The 18,846-nt window shown below is 47.3% G+C and overlaps 1 protein-coding gene across 4 annotated transcripts in view; it reads left to right on the top strand.

The window, feature by feature from the left end:
* MLH1 (mutL homolog 1) overlaps positions 1–18,107 on the top strand; it is a 42,068-nt gene extending 23,961 nt beyond the window's left edge. For all 4 annotated transcript variants that reach the window (XM_060638209.3, XM_060638207.3, XM_060638206.3 and 1 more), the window contains 8 exons: positions 573–949; positions 2,518–2,666; positions 9,916–10,024; positions 11,921–11,984; positions 15,892–16,056; positions 16,577–16,669; positions 16,939–17,052; positions 17,785–18,107. In XM_060638209.3, the coding sequence (XP_060494192.3) occupies positions 573–949; positions 2,518–2,666; positions 9,916–10,024; positions 11,921–11,984; positions 15,892–16,056; positions 16,577–16,669; positions 16,939–17,052; positions 17,785–17,952 (1,239 nt within the window). In that variant the 3' untranslated portion in view covers positions 17,953–18,107. The remainder of the gene's footprint in view (positions 1–572; positions 950–2,517; positions 2,667–9,915; positions 10,025–11,920; positions 11,985–15,891; positions 16,057–16,576; positions 16,670–16,938; positions 17,053–17,784) is intronic.
* The last annotated feature ends 739 nt before the right edge of the window (positions 18,108–18,846 follow it).

Below are 18,846 nucleotides of genomic sequence, written 5' to 3'. Positions count from 1 at the left end.
CTGGCTGAAGTCGGACGCTTAACCGACTGCGCCACCCAGGCGCCCCAACCAGTTTTAAAATTATAAGGATTTTGTTGAACTTTTGAATTTTTTACTGGAATATCTGTTGAATTTCAAGTTCTGGTCAGAACTCCTATATTATAACTACCTCTGTAACGACTTACCTGGTTCTGGCTTCTTTCTCCAGTACTGCTTCACTTTGGGACCAGAACGTCTTTTTATTTTTATTTAAAGAATTTTTAAAAGTAATCTCTACACTTTGAGGCTTGAACTCACAACCCCAAGATCAAGAGTGGCTTGTTCTACCAACTGAGCCAGCCAGGTGCCCCTGGAACCTGGACTTAGTTAGCTCATGTTCTAAATCTTCCCGTTGTCCTCTTTTTAATATTTTTTTTCTGATAGATCCTACTTTATTGAAACATATAAGATAGAATACAGTAAGAGTTCAGCATCAAACGTAAAGGGAATCTCGTATTACATAAATACCACTGAGCTTGAAAGATCATGGTGGCTAGGAATCTTATTTACTTAAAAAAAGTGTTTTTAATCCGCTACCTTCTTTTTTGAGCCAGACTTTACTCCCAGGTCTTGCTGGCCCCTCCGGGGAGGTGGTGAAGTCCACAATGGGTGTGCCCCCCTCATCCACTTCTGGAAGCGGCGACAAGGTCTATGCTCACCAGATGGTCCGCACAGATTCGCGGGAACAGAAGCTCGATGCGTTTATGCAGCCTGTGAGCAAGGCTCTGTCCGGTCAGCCTCAGGCCGTGGTCCCAGAAGATGGGCCTGAGGCTTCCAGCGGCAGGGCCAGGCAGCAGGATGAGGAAATGCTCGAACTCCCGGAGCCTGCTGCAGTGGCTGCCACAAATCAGGGCTTGGAGGGGGATGCAACAGAGGGGACTTCACAAGCGTCGGAGAAGAGAGGGCCCCCTTCCAGCCCAGGTAACCCCAGGTATGGACTCGGGGGGAGGAGCGGCTTGCGTCTGCTGTTCTCCCTTAAAACTGCTTTCTGGCTCGACTTCACGAACCGCCTGGAGCTTCTCTCTGTCTGACTCAGCCTCTGACTCCAGTGAGACAGTGCCCTGCCTTTGACCATGGCTTGAGAGTCCCCCACCCAGTAGTCTGCGAAATATCTGAAATGTCCATTGTTCCAAGCGTGAGTTAAACACACATCAGAAAAAACAAATCAGAAGATTCATCCTTTATTTTTAGTACTGGATTTTGATACAGCCCCAATAGCAGAGGTGACTAGAGACAACCCTAAAACATCCAGAGGGTTCTCCTTCATCCCACTCCTCTCAGTAAAAATGCATTTTCCCAGTTCATGTTAAGCCCACAGGCTGGCGGTGAGAGCGGGAGAAGGGCGGACGGTAATAACAGCTGACGTTTATCTGCGCTCCCAGCGTGCACCCGGTACGCTCTCCACAGGTGCGGCGCTGGGACCCCAGGCGGACATTCCTTACCCGCGGGCTTGGGTGCCGCACCCGGGCACCCAGGTGCTTGCCCAGGGCTGCCCATCCACACCGTGGCGGGCCTCTGGAACCCCGGCGCTAAATTGGCCTTTGGGATTTGGACGCGTTACTGGACTCCAGTTTGCCCGTCGCCAAGCCGGTCTGGCAAGACAGCCTGCAGGGCCGTTTCCAGAGGATAACAAGGGTGCCGCCACTTACGGAGAAGATGCCATGTGGTGGACACTGTGTGCACACTCTCAGCCCCGCAGGGCAGGATTAGGGTTCCGTTGGTCACCGGGGGAGGTACCACCACCAGCTCTTTACCACACAGCGGTCAAAAGACACCTTTGAAACCGGGAATGAAACTGTCACCCCTCAGCTGAAAACCAGCGTTTCCCCTTGCACCTGGGGGCATCCACCCTGCCTCCCCGTCAGCCTCCTGCTTCCCCCGTCCCACAGCGTGCTTGGCCGCTCTGCTCTGTGGCTGACCTGAACTGCCCGAGCTTCCGCCCTTTGCTCTCGCCGTGCTCTGGGCCTATTGTCACTCAGGACTTCTGTGTCCCCTCTTGCCAGAGGCCCTCTCACTGCCCCATCATGCGTTACCTTTTTTAGTTTTCTTCTTAGTATTTGTTGCTACTTAAAATGAGCCTTTTTTCTGTGTCTTTCTGACTCCCCAGCTAGAAAGTAAGTGTGGTGAGGGCAGTCACCTTGTCTGCCTTGCGCGTGGCTGCCCAGAGCTGGCACTCTACGTGTCTGATACAGGACTGAACGAGCAAAACTTGGCAAGGTCAGCGCGCATGCTCAGGGCCCTGCAGCCCACAGGGCGAGTGACTCCAGAGTCCTGCTATGTGCAGGGCCGGCTGCCGGGGTCGCAGGGTCAGCCGACACACAGTATGCTAGAAAACAGACCCATCTTGCTGGCCTGCCACCCGCACAAGGACCCCGCCCCAGATGTGCATAGCCAGCACAAGAAGCTGTCCCCTCTTCCAAATGCATACACAAAATTTGGCTGACTTAAAAACACAATTTTTAAGAATGGTAATCTCTGGGTTCCTTATCGTCATCACAGAAAGAGGCCCCGGGAAAGCTCTGATGTGGAAATGGTGGAAGATGATTCCCGGAAGGAAATGACGGCGGCTTGTACTCCCCGGAGAAGGATCATCAACCTCACCAGTGTCCTGAGCCTCCAGGAAGAAATTAATGAGCGGGGACATGAGAGTACGTAAGTGCCAAGGTCTGTCGGGGTCTCCGAGGGCCAGAACGTGAAGGTTTTGCAAGTGCAGGAAGTATTTATGTCAGGGTGGCCACCGCAGTGCGCCAAGCAGACCTCCCTTTATTAACCTGCAGCAGCAGCTTACAGATGATTTTCAGCTGGTAGGGAAGGGAAAAGTAGTCTTTGGTTTTAATTATAATCATAGGTATTCTCATTAAACCCAGCAGTCAGAGTAAGGCAGTCATTTAAACTATCTTCAGTTTGTTTCTTAGCCTTATTAAAGCAAGATTCTTTAATCTTAAGCCTCGCTGGGACGTGCTCTTGCCGAAGCACACAGGCTTTGCAGGGCTCTGAGTGGATATCCTGGCCCTACCGCTTCTGTTGTGTGACCTTAAAGTTGTGACTTAACCTTGCTGTGCCTCAGGTTTTCCTCATCTGTAAAATGAGATCAGTTTTACCCTGGAAGATGATTGTGTTGATTAGAGATAAAACGTAAGTAAAAGACTTGTTACACAGTAAAGAGTCAGTAGATACTTTTATATCCTGAAGATGAAGACGTAAGTCAACATCATCTTCCTGAGAAATAGCTTTTCATAATCCTTGAGTATAGAAGCTCCATTTTGGTCCCTGTGACTTCAAAACTAACATGGTTTAGGAATTAAAGGGGGCTAGTGCCCTCCTGGGCGTGAACTGACCAGGGAGGGATTGAGGAGTATAACGGTGGCCCCACCAAAGAGCTGTCACCACCTAATGAGTCAGTTGTGCTTCAAGTGTAGACGACCCGGCTCCAGGCTCCAGACGGCAGGTCCGCACTGCAGGCCACACGGTTCAGCCATGGCCTTTCCATTTTTCACGTGCAACTCATTTCTTGATTAGAGCAGTCACATTTCAACACTGTGTCTTAAAATAGGACACCTGGATTAACTCATAACGTCCTGAGTGGCCGAGGTGAATTTAGCACTTTCCACACTGATCCTCAATCTTGTAAAGCGGCTGCCATGACTCAGCGGCCCCTTCCATTTTTCTCTGTCACACTCATCCCCTGTGTGAATAAATTCAGGAAGGCCTCCATTTGCCTTGCCGTGTTCTCTCTTTTCTTTGCACTCTGGCCCTTCGTCCGCACGTGGGCAAAGACATAGGTGTCTCCACACATGGCAAGAGTAAACGCTTCCTGTGACTGAGGTCCTGCCAGTTGCAGGAGTAGTTGCCAGTTGGCTTCTGGCTTTTGTTTCCGTGAAGATTTGTTCTGGTTGCCCTTCCGTTTACTGGCTTTCAAGCTGGGGACTTTCACAACCGTTTAAAATAATGTAAGAGCGGTGGGCTGTTAGCTTGATTTATTTAGCAGGCTTGCTCACAGTAGTTTCATTGACAGCCTCCCTCAGACTTGGAATTGACTGAGTCTTCCTTGAGGGTTTGTCTCCCTCGTGCAAAGCAAGCTACTTAAAGTTCAGGTTTCAAGAAACTTCTGACTGGTTGCAAACTATTTTTGGTGCAGCGTCAAGCTAACCTACATCACGTTGGATCAGGTGTAGCGTCCGTCGCTGAGGCTCAGTTGATGAATCTAGATGTTCCCGAATTGTGTCTTTGTACGCGTTATGTCGTTGAACTAGAATCGCCCTGTGAGAGCAGCTGCTGTTAGGTGTTTTGAAGATGGGGACGTGGAATGGGAGATGGAGAGGACAGATGAGTTGGAACATCGAGGCAGTCAGAAACAGGCCCAGGGACACGCCGTGGTGAGGGCGGGTCGTGACTGGCACGGCCTGCGGCCTGCGCACGAGGTGGCCGGCCCGGAATTCAGATGCTCAACAATCACCTGCCTGTGTGGGCAGGTGCACCTTGTGATCCGATCCCCGCACCTGAGGCTGGTTTTTCAGATGCGCCGGGGAGGGGCTTACAGGAGGAGTCGTGCCCGTGGTGTGGGAGTGCAGGGAGCCGGAAGCGTGCTGCTGGAGCCCCTCGGAAATTTGTTCACCTTTTTGGGGCATCGTTTTCATGCTCTGCAACAGCCTTCCCGGGCCCTAGTGGTGAACACCCAGGATACCGTGTGTGGGCCTCGTCAGCGCCAGCCCGCGTCCAAGGGGAAGGACCTCTGCCTTGGGTCCTGCCCGCTGGCGTGTGGTTTACACCCCCACAGCCCCAGGTGCGGGAACCTGCTGGTCTTTGAGGTGAATGCTGTACCGGGATTTCCCTGAAGCTCGGATGTGGTGAGGTGGGCCACCGGCCTCAGCACACCAACAGCCTGACTGCTCCCCCGCAGAGGCTGGCTGTGCCCCTAACCCAGGAAAGAAGTACGGGATACCCTCCTTGTAGCGACATCCTTAGTTGTGCTTATTTGTGTGGTTATTCGATCTATGAATAATCTGCAATACGCGATCGTGTTGTCTGTGCAGGGATCGCGTCTCTCGCACTCCCCGCCTCCCTGTTGGTGTCCACAGAGTGCCTGGTGGGTGGACTCAGGACTGAGGGGAGTAGCCCGGGAGGTGAATCTTTATTGTGAAGGATGTCAGAGTTGAACACTCGGACAGCTCTCTTGAGTCTGCTGGATTTCCCCACTCCTGGTGGGCACACTTTGAGTCGAGAAATGAGGTTAAATTTTGGCCCAGTTTCCAGTTAACTGGATGCTGCATGGAATTAGGCTCATCTCGGATTAGTGATGACTAAACCTACTGCTAGTCCCGTAATTTTGATCTGTTAATTTATGAGGATAAGGAATGTCGTAATGTCTTTTGCTATCATTTGAATGTAAAAATGTGCTTTACTTTTTATCCACGGTTTCACTTTCTTGATCTTTGGCGAACAGTCCTGGGTCTGTCTAAATGTTCATACTTTTACATGGCCTGTCCCCAGATGATAGTTTCTTTTGGTACAGGAAATCAGCTTGGCAGACATTTGTCAAGTATCTTCTCCGCACAGATGCTCGATGCCAAGCCCTGAGGCAGAAAGTGAGGTGAATGGGCCTTGACCCCTGCCCTACAGGACACCAGGGTGTTGTGGGGAGTGTTTAGTAAGTAACCGGCTACCACCTAAGGTAAGGCAAAAGATACTCTGTCACAGATAGAAGGCCACGTCAGCCGAGCCCCGGGGAGAGACCAGCCCGGGAGAGCTTCCGGGCCATCTCCGACAGCAGCCACAGGCTGGGCACCCGTTGGCTTCTGGAAGGCAGGCCTGCAGGGCGCCGAGCTTCTACTCTGCAGATGGCCGCTCAGAAGTAGAGGACTGCTCGCGCTTCCATCGGGTTTGGCTTTACTTGCTGCTTCTCGGAAAAACACACTGAGACCCAGAGCCTCCATCGAGCACTCAGATGTGTGGTTTGGCCTTGAAGCGCAGAGGGATCTGTCCCGTTTTGCTGCCGGCAGAATGGCAGGGAAATGCCCGCGGACTAATAAGGCTGTGGAGATATTTAGAGGAAGCGTGAAATCGAGGTGCTCGAGGTCCAGCTAAGAGGTGGTGAAGAGGGCCGAGCAGCCTCAGGAAGCCCAGGGAAGAAGAGTCCCATCTGCATGAAGGAGCACCTGTGGGGGCCCCACGGCAGACGCCAGCAGACCCCTCCTGCCTTCCCCGCCCAGGGTGCAGGGCCGCGCCTCGGTAGCCGGGATGCGCCAGAGGGTTCCATGAGAAATCTGTGTGGAAAAATCTCTGACCCTTTTTTTAGTGGATTACACTGCTTTTCTTTCCTCCAGTGCCTCGTTATTCAAGATTATTTGACGTTCTCCAGCTTTTAAAATAATCATTTCCCGCCTACGCAGAACATCCCGTAGAGACATTGAGTTTCCAGTGGTAACAGAGGGGAACGCTTCATTCTAAAAATGAAGGGGAAAAAAAGCCTCTTCTTACTGGGGGTTGGGGGGGCAGAGAGTATTACAGAATTTATGTAACAATATGAGAATTCACTTGTGGTGCCCAAGCTTAAACAGAAAAGTGCTGTATAGTGAAAACATGATGTACAGGCTTATTGCTGTCCCCAGACCCTTTTCTGTGGTTTCCAAACCGCTTTCCCCCATTCCCCTCAGGGTGGTGGTATTTTTTGCTCTTCCATTTAAAACGCACGCGCGCGCGCGCGCGCACACACACACACACACACACACACACACACTGGTAAATACAAAATCAAATTTATAAAATATTTACATAGGACCTATAGAGGAAAACATGTGAACATCTGCTGAAGAGAGAGTATTGCTGATCACCTTTGAATCTCTTAGGTGCTTCTTCCCTAATCCACCCCCTTCCCCTTCCCTTAAAGGTAACCACTTTCCTAAATTTTGTGATTGTTATTTCTTTTCTTTATAATCTATTTTTACCACCCCTATTTGTAGCCCTAAGAAATTTGTTTAGCCTGCAAGTTTTAAATTTTACATAAATGGAATCATACTGTGTTTTTTTTGCTACCTATGTATGTATGTATCTATGCTTATGTTCCTAGGATTCGTCCATTTTATTCCATATAGCTCTGGTTTACTTTTTTTATGTAATAGTTTCCACTTAGCGACTATTACTGCACATTTGTTCATTCACTCTGCTGTCGAGGGACATTTAGAGACTCACGTGCCTCATCCCTGCTTCCTCATACTCCACCCCACTCTTGGACACGGGAGATTCAAGAGCTTGGCACGCAGGTTTGGAAGCTTGACTGTGGGTGTATATGTAGGAGAGCTACTCCTGGGTCATAAGATGATAAATTGTTTTTCAGAAGGGTCGGATAAATGTGCACATTGTTGGTCCCACCAACGATGTACAGAAGTTGGATTTGTTCTGCTTTCTCTCCAGCGTTTGATCCTGTCAGACTTTTTACCGGTTTAGTGTTTGTGAAATGGTAGCTAATGGTAGTTTTATATTTGCATCTCTGTGAGTACTAATAAATTTAAGTATGTTTCCCCTTAAGTGCCTGTTCAAGTTTTTTGCCCATTTTTCTGTTGGGTTTTGGCCTTTTCGAACCGATTTGAGGAGTTCTTCATATATTCCAGATGGTAATCCATTACATGAAAACATCTTCTCCCAGTTTAGGACTCCTCCATCTTTTCTTAAAAAAATTTTTTTTTTTAACGTTTTTATTTATTTTTGAGACCGAGAGAGACAGAGCATGAACAGGGGAGGGGCAGAGAGAGAGGGAGACACAGAATCAGAAGCAGGCTCCAGGCCATCAGCCCAGAGCCCGACGCGGGGCTCGAACTCACGGACTGTGAGATCGTGACCTGAGCTGAAGTCGGACGCTTAACCGACTGAGCCACCCAGGCGCCCCATCCTCCATCTTTTCTTAAACAAACACTTATTTCATGAACAGAAATTTTTAGATTTAACATAGGCAGATTTTATGAATCGTTCTTTACAGACTGGCTTTTTAAATCTTATTTAGAAGATCCTTGCCAACTGTGGGATAATTAAAGATACACTCTTACATTGCCTCGTCAAATGCTTTGTGTAAATCCCTAGTCCTCCTGGAATTTGTCTTTGGTGGACAGTGTTAGATTCATGGTTTTCATGTGGATATCATATTGTTCCATAATATGTTATTGCTTGTTTGGATTTAGCAAATATTTGCTCATAATTCTTTCCCTGAGATCTTTCATGGTCTACCTGAAGCACATCCTTTGGTGAGGTCTTGGGTGGCAAACTGAGTTTGTTTCGGTCCAGTTCATCCGCATTTTGAAAAGTGTTTTTGCTGGTTTTAAAATTCCAGATTGGCAATTGAAATTGCCAGTTGGCAAAGAAATTACCTTTTCTTAATGCATTGAAGGTGTTCTATCATTTTTCAGCTTCCACTGTTGCTGCAAATCCAGCTATCGGTGTTATATTTTATTACTTTGTGGGTAGTCTCTCTTTTGTCTCTGAGTGCTTTTAAGCACTCTTTTTTTTTTTTTCTTTAATGTTTTGAGAGAGAGAGGGCACAAGCAGAGGAGGGGCAGAGAGAGAGGGGGAGGGAGAATCCCAAGCAATTCCACACTGGCAGCACAGAGCCTGACTTGGGGTTTGAACTCAGGAACCATGAGATCATGACCTGAGCCAAGATCAAGAGTCAGACATTTAACCGACTGAGCCACCCACATGCCCCTTAAGGTCTCTTCTTTAGTGTCCTGCAGTATCTCTATGCACCAAATGTGGGTTTTGTTGGGCCTCCTGGAGCTGAGGCTTGGTGTCTTATGTCACTTCTGAGATAGTCTCTGATATCTTTGTCTTCAAAGTCAGCAAATATTGTCTCTCCCCGTGCCCTCTGCCCCTTCCGGAACTCGAGTTACATATTTATTATCCTCCATGTTGCATAAGCTGTTCCCCATAGTTTTCATCTCTTTGTCTCTCTATGCTGCATTCTGGATAATTTATTTAGACCTACATTCCAGTTAATTACCTTGCCAGCTTTGTCTAATCTGTTGTGAAGTCCGTCTTGATTTTTAATTTCAATTATTATATTTTTCATTTTTAGAAATTTGAGTTCTTTTGGAAATCTTGATCATTTCTGATAGCCTCCTGCTACTTATTCATTATTTTAATCCCTCTTAAGCATACTGAACATACATATTTTCTCTTTTCTGCTGGTATTTCCAGTCTCTGAGCCTTTGCAGAGGTCATGCAGTTTCTTCTGGATTCTAATTCCTGGTGCATTCTTTGTGTGTTTTGTAATTTTTTGACTGCTAGTTCCTGGTATTTTATCTGTGGGGGATTATTTGAAGCCTGGATTGAAACAGAGAGTTTGCATTTGATTCTATCAGGGACCTGGAGGAACAGTCAGCCCCGAATCACGTCAAGCTGTAATCTCCATACAAGGTTTTAGACGACGCGCTCATCGGGGTTATAGATTCTCAGGGCTGTAATGTTTTTCTTTGCTCCCAACACCCAGACTTGAGGTGGGTAGAGTTTTGCCCACTGCCCTTGGAGGGCACGGGACACAGTATTTCTTCTCTTTGGCTGGAAGGTGCAGCTTCACGTGCCAGGGAAGAGGTCTCCTGTGAGCCTCCCCATTTCAAACCAGTCCTAGATTTTTATTTTTCCTTTTCTCCCCGTCAGAGCCTGCAAAGTCTAGCATTCATGATGCCTGAGCTTCCTCTGGTGCCTTTGGGTGAACCTGGCTTCACGCCTCACAGTACTTCTCTGGCTCCTTGCTTTGCCTTAGGTTGTGATCTTCGAGTATTCATTTGTCCTTGGGCAGCTTTTTGTTGCGTTGTTGTCTCTAGTCCTGGTACTTGGTGTGTTGGGTTTCAGAGAGTCAGATGGGCTGCAGAGGGTCAGATGTCATTACGTGACCTGCTTTTTGTCTTCCAGCTCTCCGAGAGATGCTGCACAACCACTCCTTCGTGGGCTGCGTGAATCCTCAGTGGGCCTTGGCACAGCATCAGACCAAGCTATACCTTCTCAACACCACCAAACTTAGGTAAATGAGTGAGTGTGTGAGGAAAGCAGGGCCGCTACAAGGAAGGTCTTGCAGGCACAGGCACAAAAGGCATGAGGTGTTTGGAAAGGTCCAGGCGGATAATGGTTTCAAATCCAGGCTCAGCCATTTACCATTTATGTGACCGGGGACAAGGTACTTTCCTAAACTGTGTCTCAGGTTTCCCATCTGCAAATTTGGAAATCACTACTTAACTTGCAGGGTTTTGTGAGGATAGGAAATGACAGGAGAAGCCTAATGTTTGGAAGCTTCTTGGAGCTCAGTAAATGTTGGCCCCGGTGAACCAGGTGTTTAGGGCTTGGTGCTGGTGAATTCTAGCATCTGCCGTGTGCAGCGGGGTACTGTGGGACGCAAGAGGAAGAAGACCTGAGGCCCCCTTTCCTCCTCCGCGAGCGCAGCCAAGGCTTACCCTCGCCACCACACCCGCCTGTGGGGCTGACGAGCACAGAAAGGTGATCACAGCAGTGCCATTTGCTCTGCACGTAGCCGGCGACATTTCTGTTGATTGTTTCCACAGAGCTTGGTGGGTGAGCTCCTAGTGAGTCTAGAAGCTGTATTGAGTATCTCCTCGAGTAGGCGGCACAGAGGGGAGGGTGCTGCCGCCCTACATCTACGAGACCTCGCTTGTCCCCGTGGGGCCCCTGCCCACTGAGCCCCGCGGTTGCCTCAGCCTCTGGAGCCTGTGAGCGGGGCGGCCACTGGACGTTGCTTGGGGGCGGCACACAGGTGAAGACCAATTTGATCTCCCTCGCCTAGAAACTGCCCTCGTGCAGCCCACTGTTGGCTCGTGCACCTCTTTGGCTAAGAACTCACTCCTCCTACGCCCTTTTGGTGCAGCTCTGTCCAAGGTCCATGGTCTTTGCTTTGAGGATCCTTTGGCTTGTCCGGTGAGCGGTCTTTTACTAATGTGTTAGGAATTCGCCTGCCCTTCTTCCTGCTTTTCCAGCATGTGTGAGTGCATTTCCGAGGCTCCATCCAAATCACAGTTGTGGTCAGGGTCTTTCACTTCACAGACAGAAATCCAGGCCAGTCCTAGAATTTCAGCTAGTGATGAATGTGAATGGTTTCCCCGACTGAGAACCAGGTTCAGCGTGCAGCGTCTGGGTTCAGCTCCTTCCTCTTCCACCTTATTAACTCTGACCTGGGACAAGTCAGGTACTTACTGGGTGCCTCGGTTTCCCCACCAGAATGCGAGTGTACCGGGTGCTTTGTCTACTTTGACTGATAATGAAAAGAAGTCTTTAAACAGCCCTGTGTGGTTCGGATTGCTTAAGAACTATAAAGTGCCATTTATTTCAGTGCTGTGTTGTGTAAGGGGTTCAGTGTCTTGTGTACTTTTCCACTGCTTCTGGAATGTTGCCAGCCAGCGCATCATCCTACACCATACACCAGGGTGGTCTAATTCTGCCTTGTGTCCACTGGTGATTATTTAGCAAGTCTCCTACCCTCCCTATTCACTCCACACCATTTTTAATGGTGAATTGTTAAAAAAAAAAAAAAAAAAAAAGTGGTTTATAGGATTCTTTGTAAGTGGGGAAAAGGTAAGCAAACAAAAATCCCTTAAATTTCACCTACAGGGCATTCAAGCGCCTTTTGCAGCACCAGGGGGTGGGGACAGAGCATGGGTGACTTAGTCTTAGTGCTCTAAGCTGCATGTGGAGGCCAGAGAGCTAAAGCCGTGGCTGGAGCACGCAGGGGGCCCGGCGTTGTGGAGGGGGAGGAGGTCTCCGTAGACTGCCGAGAAGGCTCCACAGCAAGGCGGAAGCGTCCCTTTGACCCATCCGTGTTTCAGGGGTTATTTCTCCCCTTTGTTCTGGCTGCTTGGCTCTCAAGCATGGATTCAGCCTTTCCTTAAAGTCACTTCATTTTTATTTTCAGTGAAGAACTGTTCTACCAGATACTCATTTATGATTTTGCCAATTTTGGTGTTCTGAGGCTGTCGGTAAGTTTATTTCCTGCTTCTCACTTCTGAAAGTTCCAACAGCTGGCCATTTCTGAAAATAATAGCTCTACCCTAATATCTGATTTGCAGGATGTTAGATTTTTCTAACTATGCTTAGGACAGTGTCTATATTGTATGATTTGTAGATGGAAGTGTCTTTAGTTATAACAGTTTTATACAAAGCAGAACAATCATTTGGTAGCCAAGCTTAAACACGTGTTTATTGTTATATAAGTTAATACATATCTACTTAGGAAAACTTGTAAAGAGATAAAAATAGAAATAAACATCCTCTAAGGCCCATGACCCAAGTACAACCAGCCCCAGCTGACAATATCAGGTCATTTCTTGCAAGACTTTTTCATTGCTTAATTTTAATTTAGAGTTAAAATACTACTACTTATCTATGTAGGTTTATGTCTTCTTTTTAGGGGTGACAAACTACAAAAAAAGCCTTCTGGGATTTTTCTTGGGAGTATCTTTAACTTACAGATCAATTTGGGGAGAAAGTCTTTTGTTAGATTTATCCCTTAGCATCTCACACGCTTCGACACAATTATAGATGGCATGTTAAAAATCTTCCAATTGTTTGTTGCTAGTACATAGAAACACAGGTGTTTTCGTGTGTTGATCTTGTACTTTGCAGTCTTGACAAACTCACTTAGGAGTCCTAGTAGCTTTCTTACAGATTCCATCAGTTACTACATGGCCTCTGTATGAATAAAGGCACTTTTATTTTTCCTGTCCAGTCTGGATGGCTTTTCTTTTTCTTCCCTGACTGCACTAGCTAGACCCTTAGTACAATGTTGGATACAAGTGGTGAGCATGGAAATCCTTCTCTTGTTCCTGATCTTAGGGGCAGACACATTCAGCTTTCAGAATCAAGTATGCTTTCTGCTGTATGTAGAGATGAGATGTCCCTTGTGAGGTTGAGGAAGTTCCCTTCTGTTCTTGCTTGCTTAGAGTTTTTATTCAGGAATGGATATTGAGTTTTTTCAAATGTTTTTTCTGCACCTGTTAAGATGATTGCATGGTGTTCTTTTTTAATTTGTTAACATAACGAATTACATTGGTTTTCATGTTAAAAACCAACCTTGAAATCCTGGAATGAACGCTGCCTGTACATGATGTATTATTCTTTTTATATGTTATTGAAATAGATTTATTTTTTTATTTTTTTTTAATTTTTTTTTATGAAACTTATTGTCAAATTGGTTTCCATACAACACCCAGTGCTCATCCCAAAAAAATGCCCTCTTCAGTACCCATCACCCACCCTCCCCTCCCTCCCACCCCCCATCAATCCTCAGTTTGTTCTCAGTTTTTAAGTCTCTTATGCTTTGGCTCTCTCCCACTCTAATCTCTTTTTCTTTTTTTCCCTCCCCCTCCCCCATGAGTTTCCATTAAGTTTCTCAGGATCCACATAAGAGTGAAAACATATGGTATCTGTCTTTTCTCTGTATGGTTTATGAAATAGATTTTCTAGAATTTTGTTTACAATTGTTACATATATATTCATGAATGGTACTGGTTTTTATTTTTGTTGTAGTCTTTGTCTGGTTTTGGTATCAGCATAATACTGGTTTCATAGAATGAATGGTGGGGGGGCATCCCCTCTGTGTAGAATTGGTGTTTATTCCTTAAATGTCTAGTAAAATTCAATGAGGCCACCTGGGCCTAGAGATTTCCTCATGGGAAGGTTTTTAGCTACAAATGCAATTTCTTTCATAGATAACTATTCAGGTTGTCTTTTGCTTCTTGACTGAGCTTTGGTTTTTGTTTCTTTCAAGGAATTTGTTCATTGAAGTTTTCAAACTTAGTGGTATGAAGTTGTTCATAGTATTTTTTCTAATTCCTTTTAAAAAAAAAATTTTTTTTTTATTCTTTATTTATTTTTGAGAGAGAGACAGCGAGACAGAGTACGAGTGGGGGAGGAACAGAGAGAGAGGGAGACATAGAATCCGAAGTGGGATCCAAGCTCTGAGCTGTCAGCACGGAGCCCAACGCGGGGCTTGAACTCACAGGCCGTGAGATCATGACCTGAGCCGAAGTCGGACGCTTACCCGACCGAGCCACCCAGGCACCCCTTTTGTAATTCTTTTAATGTGCAGATCCTCTCTCATTCCTAATACTGGGAATGTATGTCCTCTCGTTTTAACCTAATCAGTGTGGCTAGAAGTTTATCAATTGTATTGATCTCAAAGAACTGACTTTTGGTTTCATTGAGTTTTCTCTGTTGTTTCCCAGTTTTCTATTTCACTGGTATGTACTCTGATCCTTATTATTTCCTTTCTGCTTATTTTGGGTTTAATTTGCTCTTCTGTTTCAAATTTCCCAAGGTGGAAGCTGAGGTCACTGATTTGACATCTTTCTTCTTTTCTAATGTAGGTGTTCAAGTGCCAATAAATTTCCTCTAGGTGCTGCTTTAGCTGCCTCCCACAACTTTTGACAAGTCATTTTTGTTTTCATCCTGTTCAAAATATTTTATTTCCCTTTTGGTTTCTTCTTTGACCCACAGGTTATTTAGAAATATGTTGTTTCCAGTGACTTGGAGATTTTCCAGTGACTTGATATCTGTTATTGATTTCTAATTTAATTCCATTTTGGTCAGAGAACATACTTGAATCCTTTTACATTACTGAGACTTGTCTTACGGCCCAGAGTCTGGTCTGTGCTGATCCGTGCACACTTGAAAGGAATTTGCATTTTGGTCTGGTTGAGTAGAGTGTTCTAGGAATGGCAAGCATAGCAGGTTGACAGTGATGATCAGATCTTATGGATCCCGATTTTCTGTCTACTTGTTCCAGTTTATTTTTTAAAAAGGGTGGTATTGAAACCTCTATCATTGTGAACTTGTCCTTTTCTCTTTCCATTTCCATTAGTTTGGTCCTTTGTAGACTTTAAAGCTGTTACTGAGTGTGTAAACGTTTAGAATCGTCAGGTCCTTTCATCGACTCCTCCATTATGAAAATTACTAACGATGTTGTGTAGGTTCCTAACATGCGTAAAAGTAAGATGTATGGCCACGGTAATGACAGAAGGGGAGAAATGAAAGACAATTTAGGCATCTTATTTTTAACCATGTATTTCAGTCTTCCTAATCCGATGATTTACCTGGAATGTCATCCAACTTATTCACCCTCCCCCGTCGCTTTAGTTATCAGTGAGGCAGTAGAACTATGAAAGCAAGTGGAGTTCTTAGACCTACACAGAAGGCAGGTGCCTCCACAGGGCCTCACCCTGCCCTGTTCAGCCGGCTGTCACCTCTCTGTTGAAGTGGCCATCAGTGAGGAGGAGCAAGGTTTCCTTGTGGATTTCCGGGTGTTTTCTCTGTGGGAGATGGAGAATGAGTGTTAGATTTGGGGTTTCTCCCGTCGCCACGATCATGGTTTTGTGGTTGTGCGCACAGCCACACCTCGTCTTCGTTCTGCACCTCGCTGTGCTTCACGAACACTGCATCTTTACCAAGGGGAGGTCTGTGGCAACTGTGCAGAGCAAGTCTGGTGGCACCGTCTTCCCAGCAGCATGTGCTCGCTCCGTGTCTCTGTCAGTTTGGTGATTCTCACAGCATTTCAGACTTTTTTGTTATTATCCTATGTGTGCACAATACAAACTGTGATCAGTGATTATAACTCAGTGGAAACTCAGATGATGGTTAGCATTTTTTAGCAATAAATTTAGCTAAGGTGTGTACGTTGTTTTTTTAAGACACAGTGCTGTTTCACGTGTAACAGACGTGTAAATGGAACTTTTATATGCACTGGGAAACCAAAAAATTCATTTTACTCCCTTTATCGTGGTCTGGAAGCAAATCCACGGCACCTCCGAGGCACGTACACCCGTGGCGGTCTCACGGGAGGGAATTCAGGCGCCACCGGGACGCACGGTTAACGCTTCTCCCTTCTAGGAGCCAGCGCCGCTCTTTGACCTGGCCATGCTCGCCTTAGACAGTCCCGAGAGTGGCTGGACAGAGGAGGATGGCCCCAAAGAAGGACTTGCTGAGTACATTGTTGAGTTTCTGAAGAAGAAGGCTGAGATGCTTGCGGACTATTTCTCCTTGGAGATCGATGAGGTGTGTATTCTTCACGTAAGAGTCCAGTTCTGCAGTTGGTCCAAGATCAGGATGAAAAGGCTGCCCACCCCAGCATGGAGCATATATGTTCACACCTTCACTCCCAGCTTGCATTTCTGGGTTACACAACCGTTTTCTTACTCTTTCATGGCCATTTCTGTTCCCAGAGTGAAGGACTCACGTGAGGGAGAGCTGAATCCCACGGTCCCCGCAGGCCACAGATTATGCCAAGCCACTTGCCTTCCTTGTTTCTTCATCTTATCCATTTAACCTTTGGGGCTTTCCATCTCCAAGTGTTCTTTAGTTGGTGAGCATATAGAAAGAAATAGTTGTTCTGCCTCATGTCAATACAGAAAGCTCGCTTTAAGTGCTTTGCTCTCCTGCCCCCAGGGCACCTGGCCACCCAGAGTGCAGGGAGGAGGACAGGACCCGGAGGAAGCAGCGGGAAACTGAACTTGATTAACTGTAACCGTGTTATTTCTTGTCCCCTTGTCTTGGCCTCTCTTCCGAAAACGAGCAGGAAGGGAACCTGATTGGATTACCCCTGCTGATCGACAACTACGTGCCCCCTTTGGAGGGCCTGCCTCTCTTCATTCTTCGACTAGCCACCGAGGCAAGTGACCAAGCCGACCCCAGGTGTGTGGGCTGGAGGGAGAGGGCACAGGGCCACACCTTCGTCTGGAAGGATGATGAAGAGGGTAGAACAGCCCGAGGCCCCCTTCCCCCGCCTCCCCGGGCAGTACTCGGCAGTTATGCTGTAGATTTAATACCTAAGAAGTAACACTTGAAAAGCTTTAAGTGGTGTGCAGTCTCCACTTGGAAATGAAAGGTGTTTATTAAAGCCAGTACATACGTTGAGGTGTCGAATTCTCTTTGGACCAGGTGAACTGGGATGAAGAAAAGGAATGTTTTGAAAGCCTCAGCAAAGAGTGTGCTATGTTTTACTCCATTCGGAAGCAGTATGTATGTGAGGAGTCGACCCTCTCAGGCCAGCAGGTACTGTGGTAATAATGCCCATCAGCACCCGGGACGGGCACGGGCCCTCATATCACCTTTAGGAGATGAAACTGGCCGTCCCCGAGTTCCTAGGATTTCACTGCACAGGAGGGTTGGACACGGCGATCAGCTTTTATTCGTGAGTTTTGCTTCCTTCTGCTGGTCTGGAACGATGTCGCCGTCAAATGGAAGGACACAGGCCATCCCGAGGAGACATGGGAGGCTGTCTCCATCGTTAGCCAGTCGTGTGTCGCCTCCGCCTTCCGGTCCCACGTCAGCCTCCCCGCGCTCGCCCGGCTCTGGCAGCCTTCTGCATCCGACCGGTGCTCTGCCGGGAAAGCAGGGCTGTACCGGGGCGGCGTCCCTGGCCCTTCTTACGGATGGGCTCGGCTGGACACACAAGGGCCTGGGTGAATGCCCTGCTTACTGCTGCCATCCAGACGTCATCGCCAGGATCAGACATTATGTTAGAGCCCGCTATAGTAAACTTCCTCCCAAATGGAAACAAAGTTTCCATGCGAGCAAGTCTCTTTCCCATGGCTCCTCTCACGTTCAGGCCTGTAGGCTCCCTGAGAGGCTGGCCAAAGAGGATGTGTCACCAGCACTGGCTAGAAAGCCCGTTGTAACCAGCAAGACTTCCCGGGCCCGGTACACGTCAGCCAGGAAACCATGCCCGCCGGGATGTGAGCAGGGTGAACGGGAGGTCTGTGACATCTAACGTGTCTCTTCCAGAGTGACGCGCCCGGCTCCTCAGCAAACCCCTGGAAGTGGACTGTGGAACACGTCGTCTATAAAGCCTTCCGCTCACACCTTCTGCCTCCTAAACGTTTCACGGAAGATGGAAATATCCTACAGCTTGCCAACCTGCCCGATCTATACAAAGTCTTCGAGAGATGTTAAGCACCGTCACTCTTGGACTCGGGGCTGTGCGGTTCCTGCACCGTGTCCTGATGAGGGTAGGTCTTATGGCTGAAGACTCCCGTCTGCCTTCTGACCCGTAGCATTCTTTCACCCTTGGTGGACTGACCAGAAATAAATTGTCAGACACACCCTAACATGATTCCTTATTTTTTTTTTTTAACGTTTATTTATTTTTGAGACAGAGAGAGACAGAGCATGAATGGGGGAGGGTCAGAGAGAGGAAGACCTAGAATCCAAAACAGGCTCCAGGCTCTGAGCTGCCAGCACAGAGCCCGACGCGGGGCTAGAGCTCACGGTCCACGAGATCACGACCTGAGCCGAAGTTGGACGCTTAACCGACTGAGCCACCTAGGCGCCCGATTCCTTATTAATACTTGAGGGGCTCAGTCGGTTGAGCCTCCAACTTTGGCTCAGGTCATGATCTTCGCGGTTCGTGAATTCCAGCCCTGCATTGGGCTCTGTACTGACAGCTTGGAGCCTGGAGCCTGCTTCCGATTCTGTGTCTCCCTCTCTCTCTGCCCCTCCCCTGCTCGTGCTCTGTCTCTCAAAAATAAATGTTGAAAGAAGAATTACACTTGAAATTCTTATTGAAAATCTTGAAAATCTACACTTGAAAATTACTCCATTTTCACCTATAATATACCTGGCTGTGTTAAAAAAAATCCAAAAGTAGTTTGAAAGCCCTCTGGGCATCTCGTAATTCTAAAAATGCCCTGAAGATTTTACAGTTCTTGCTCTGGTTTGATTCTTTGTGTATTCTGGTAAATTTCTAATACTGGGTGATACAAATTATGTTGGTTCACGTGCCTTTTAAAACAGGTCCTGGGGGCACCAGGGTGGTTCAGTCGTTTAAGCCCCAGAACTAGAGTCCTG

This window comes from Panthera onca, chromosome C2 (genome assembly GCF_046562875.1).
Source record: "Panthera onca isolate mPanOnc1 chromosome C2, mPanOnc1 haplotype 2, whole genome shotgun sequence".
Taxonomy (NCBI): domain Eukaryota; kingdom Metazoa; phylum Chordata; class Mammalia; order Carnivora; family Felidae; genus Panthera; species Panthera onca.
Note: the sequence above shows the minus strand (reverse complement) of the source record. Positions and strands in the feature narration are given on the sequence as shown.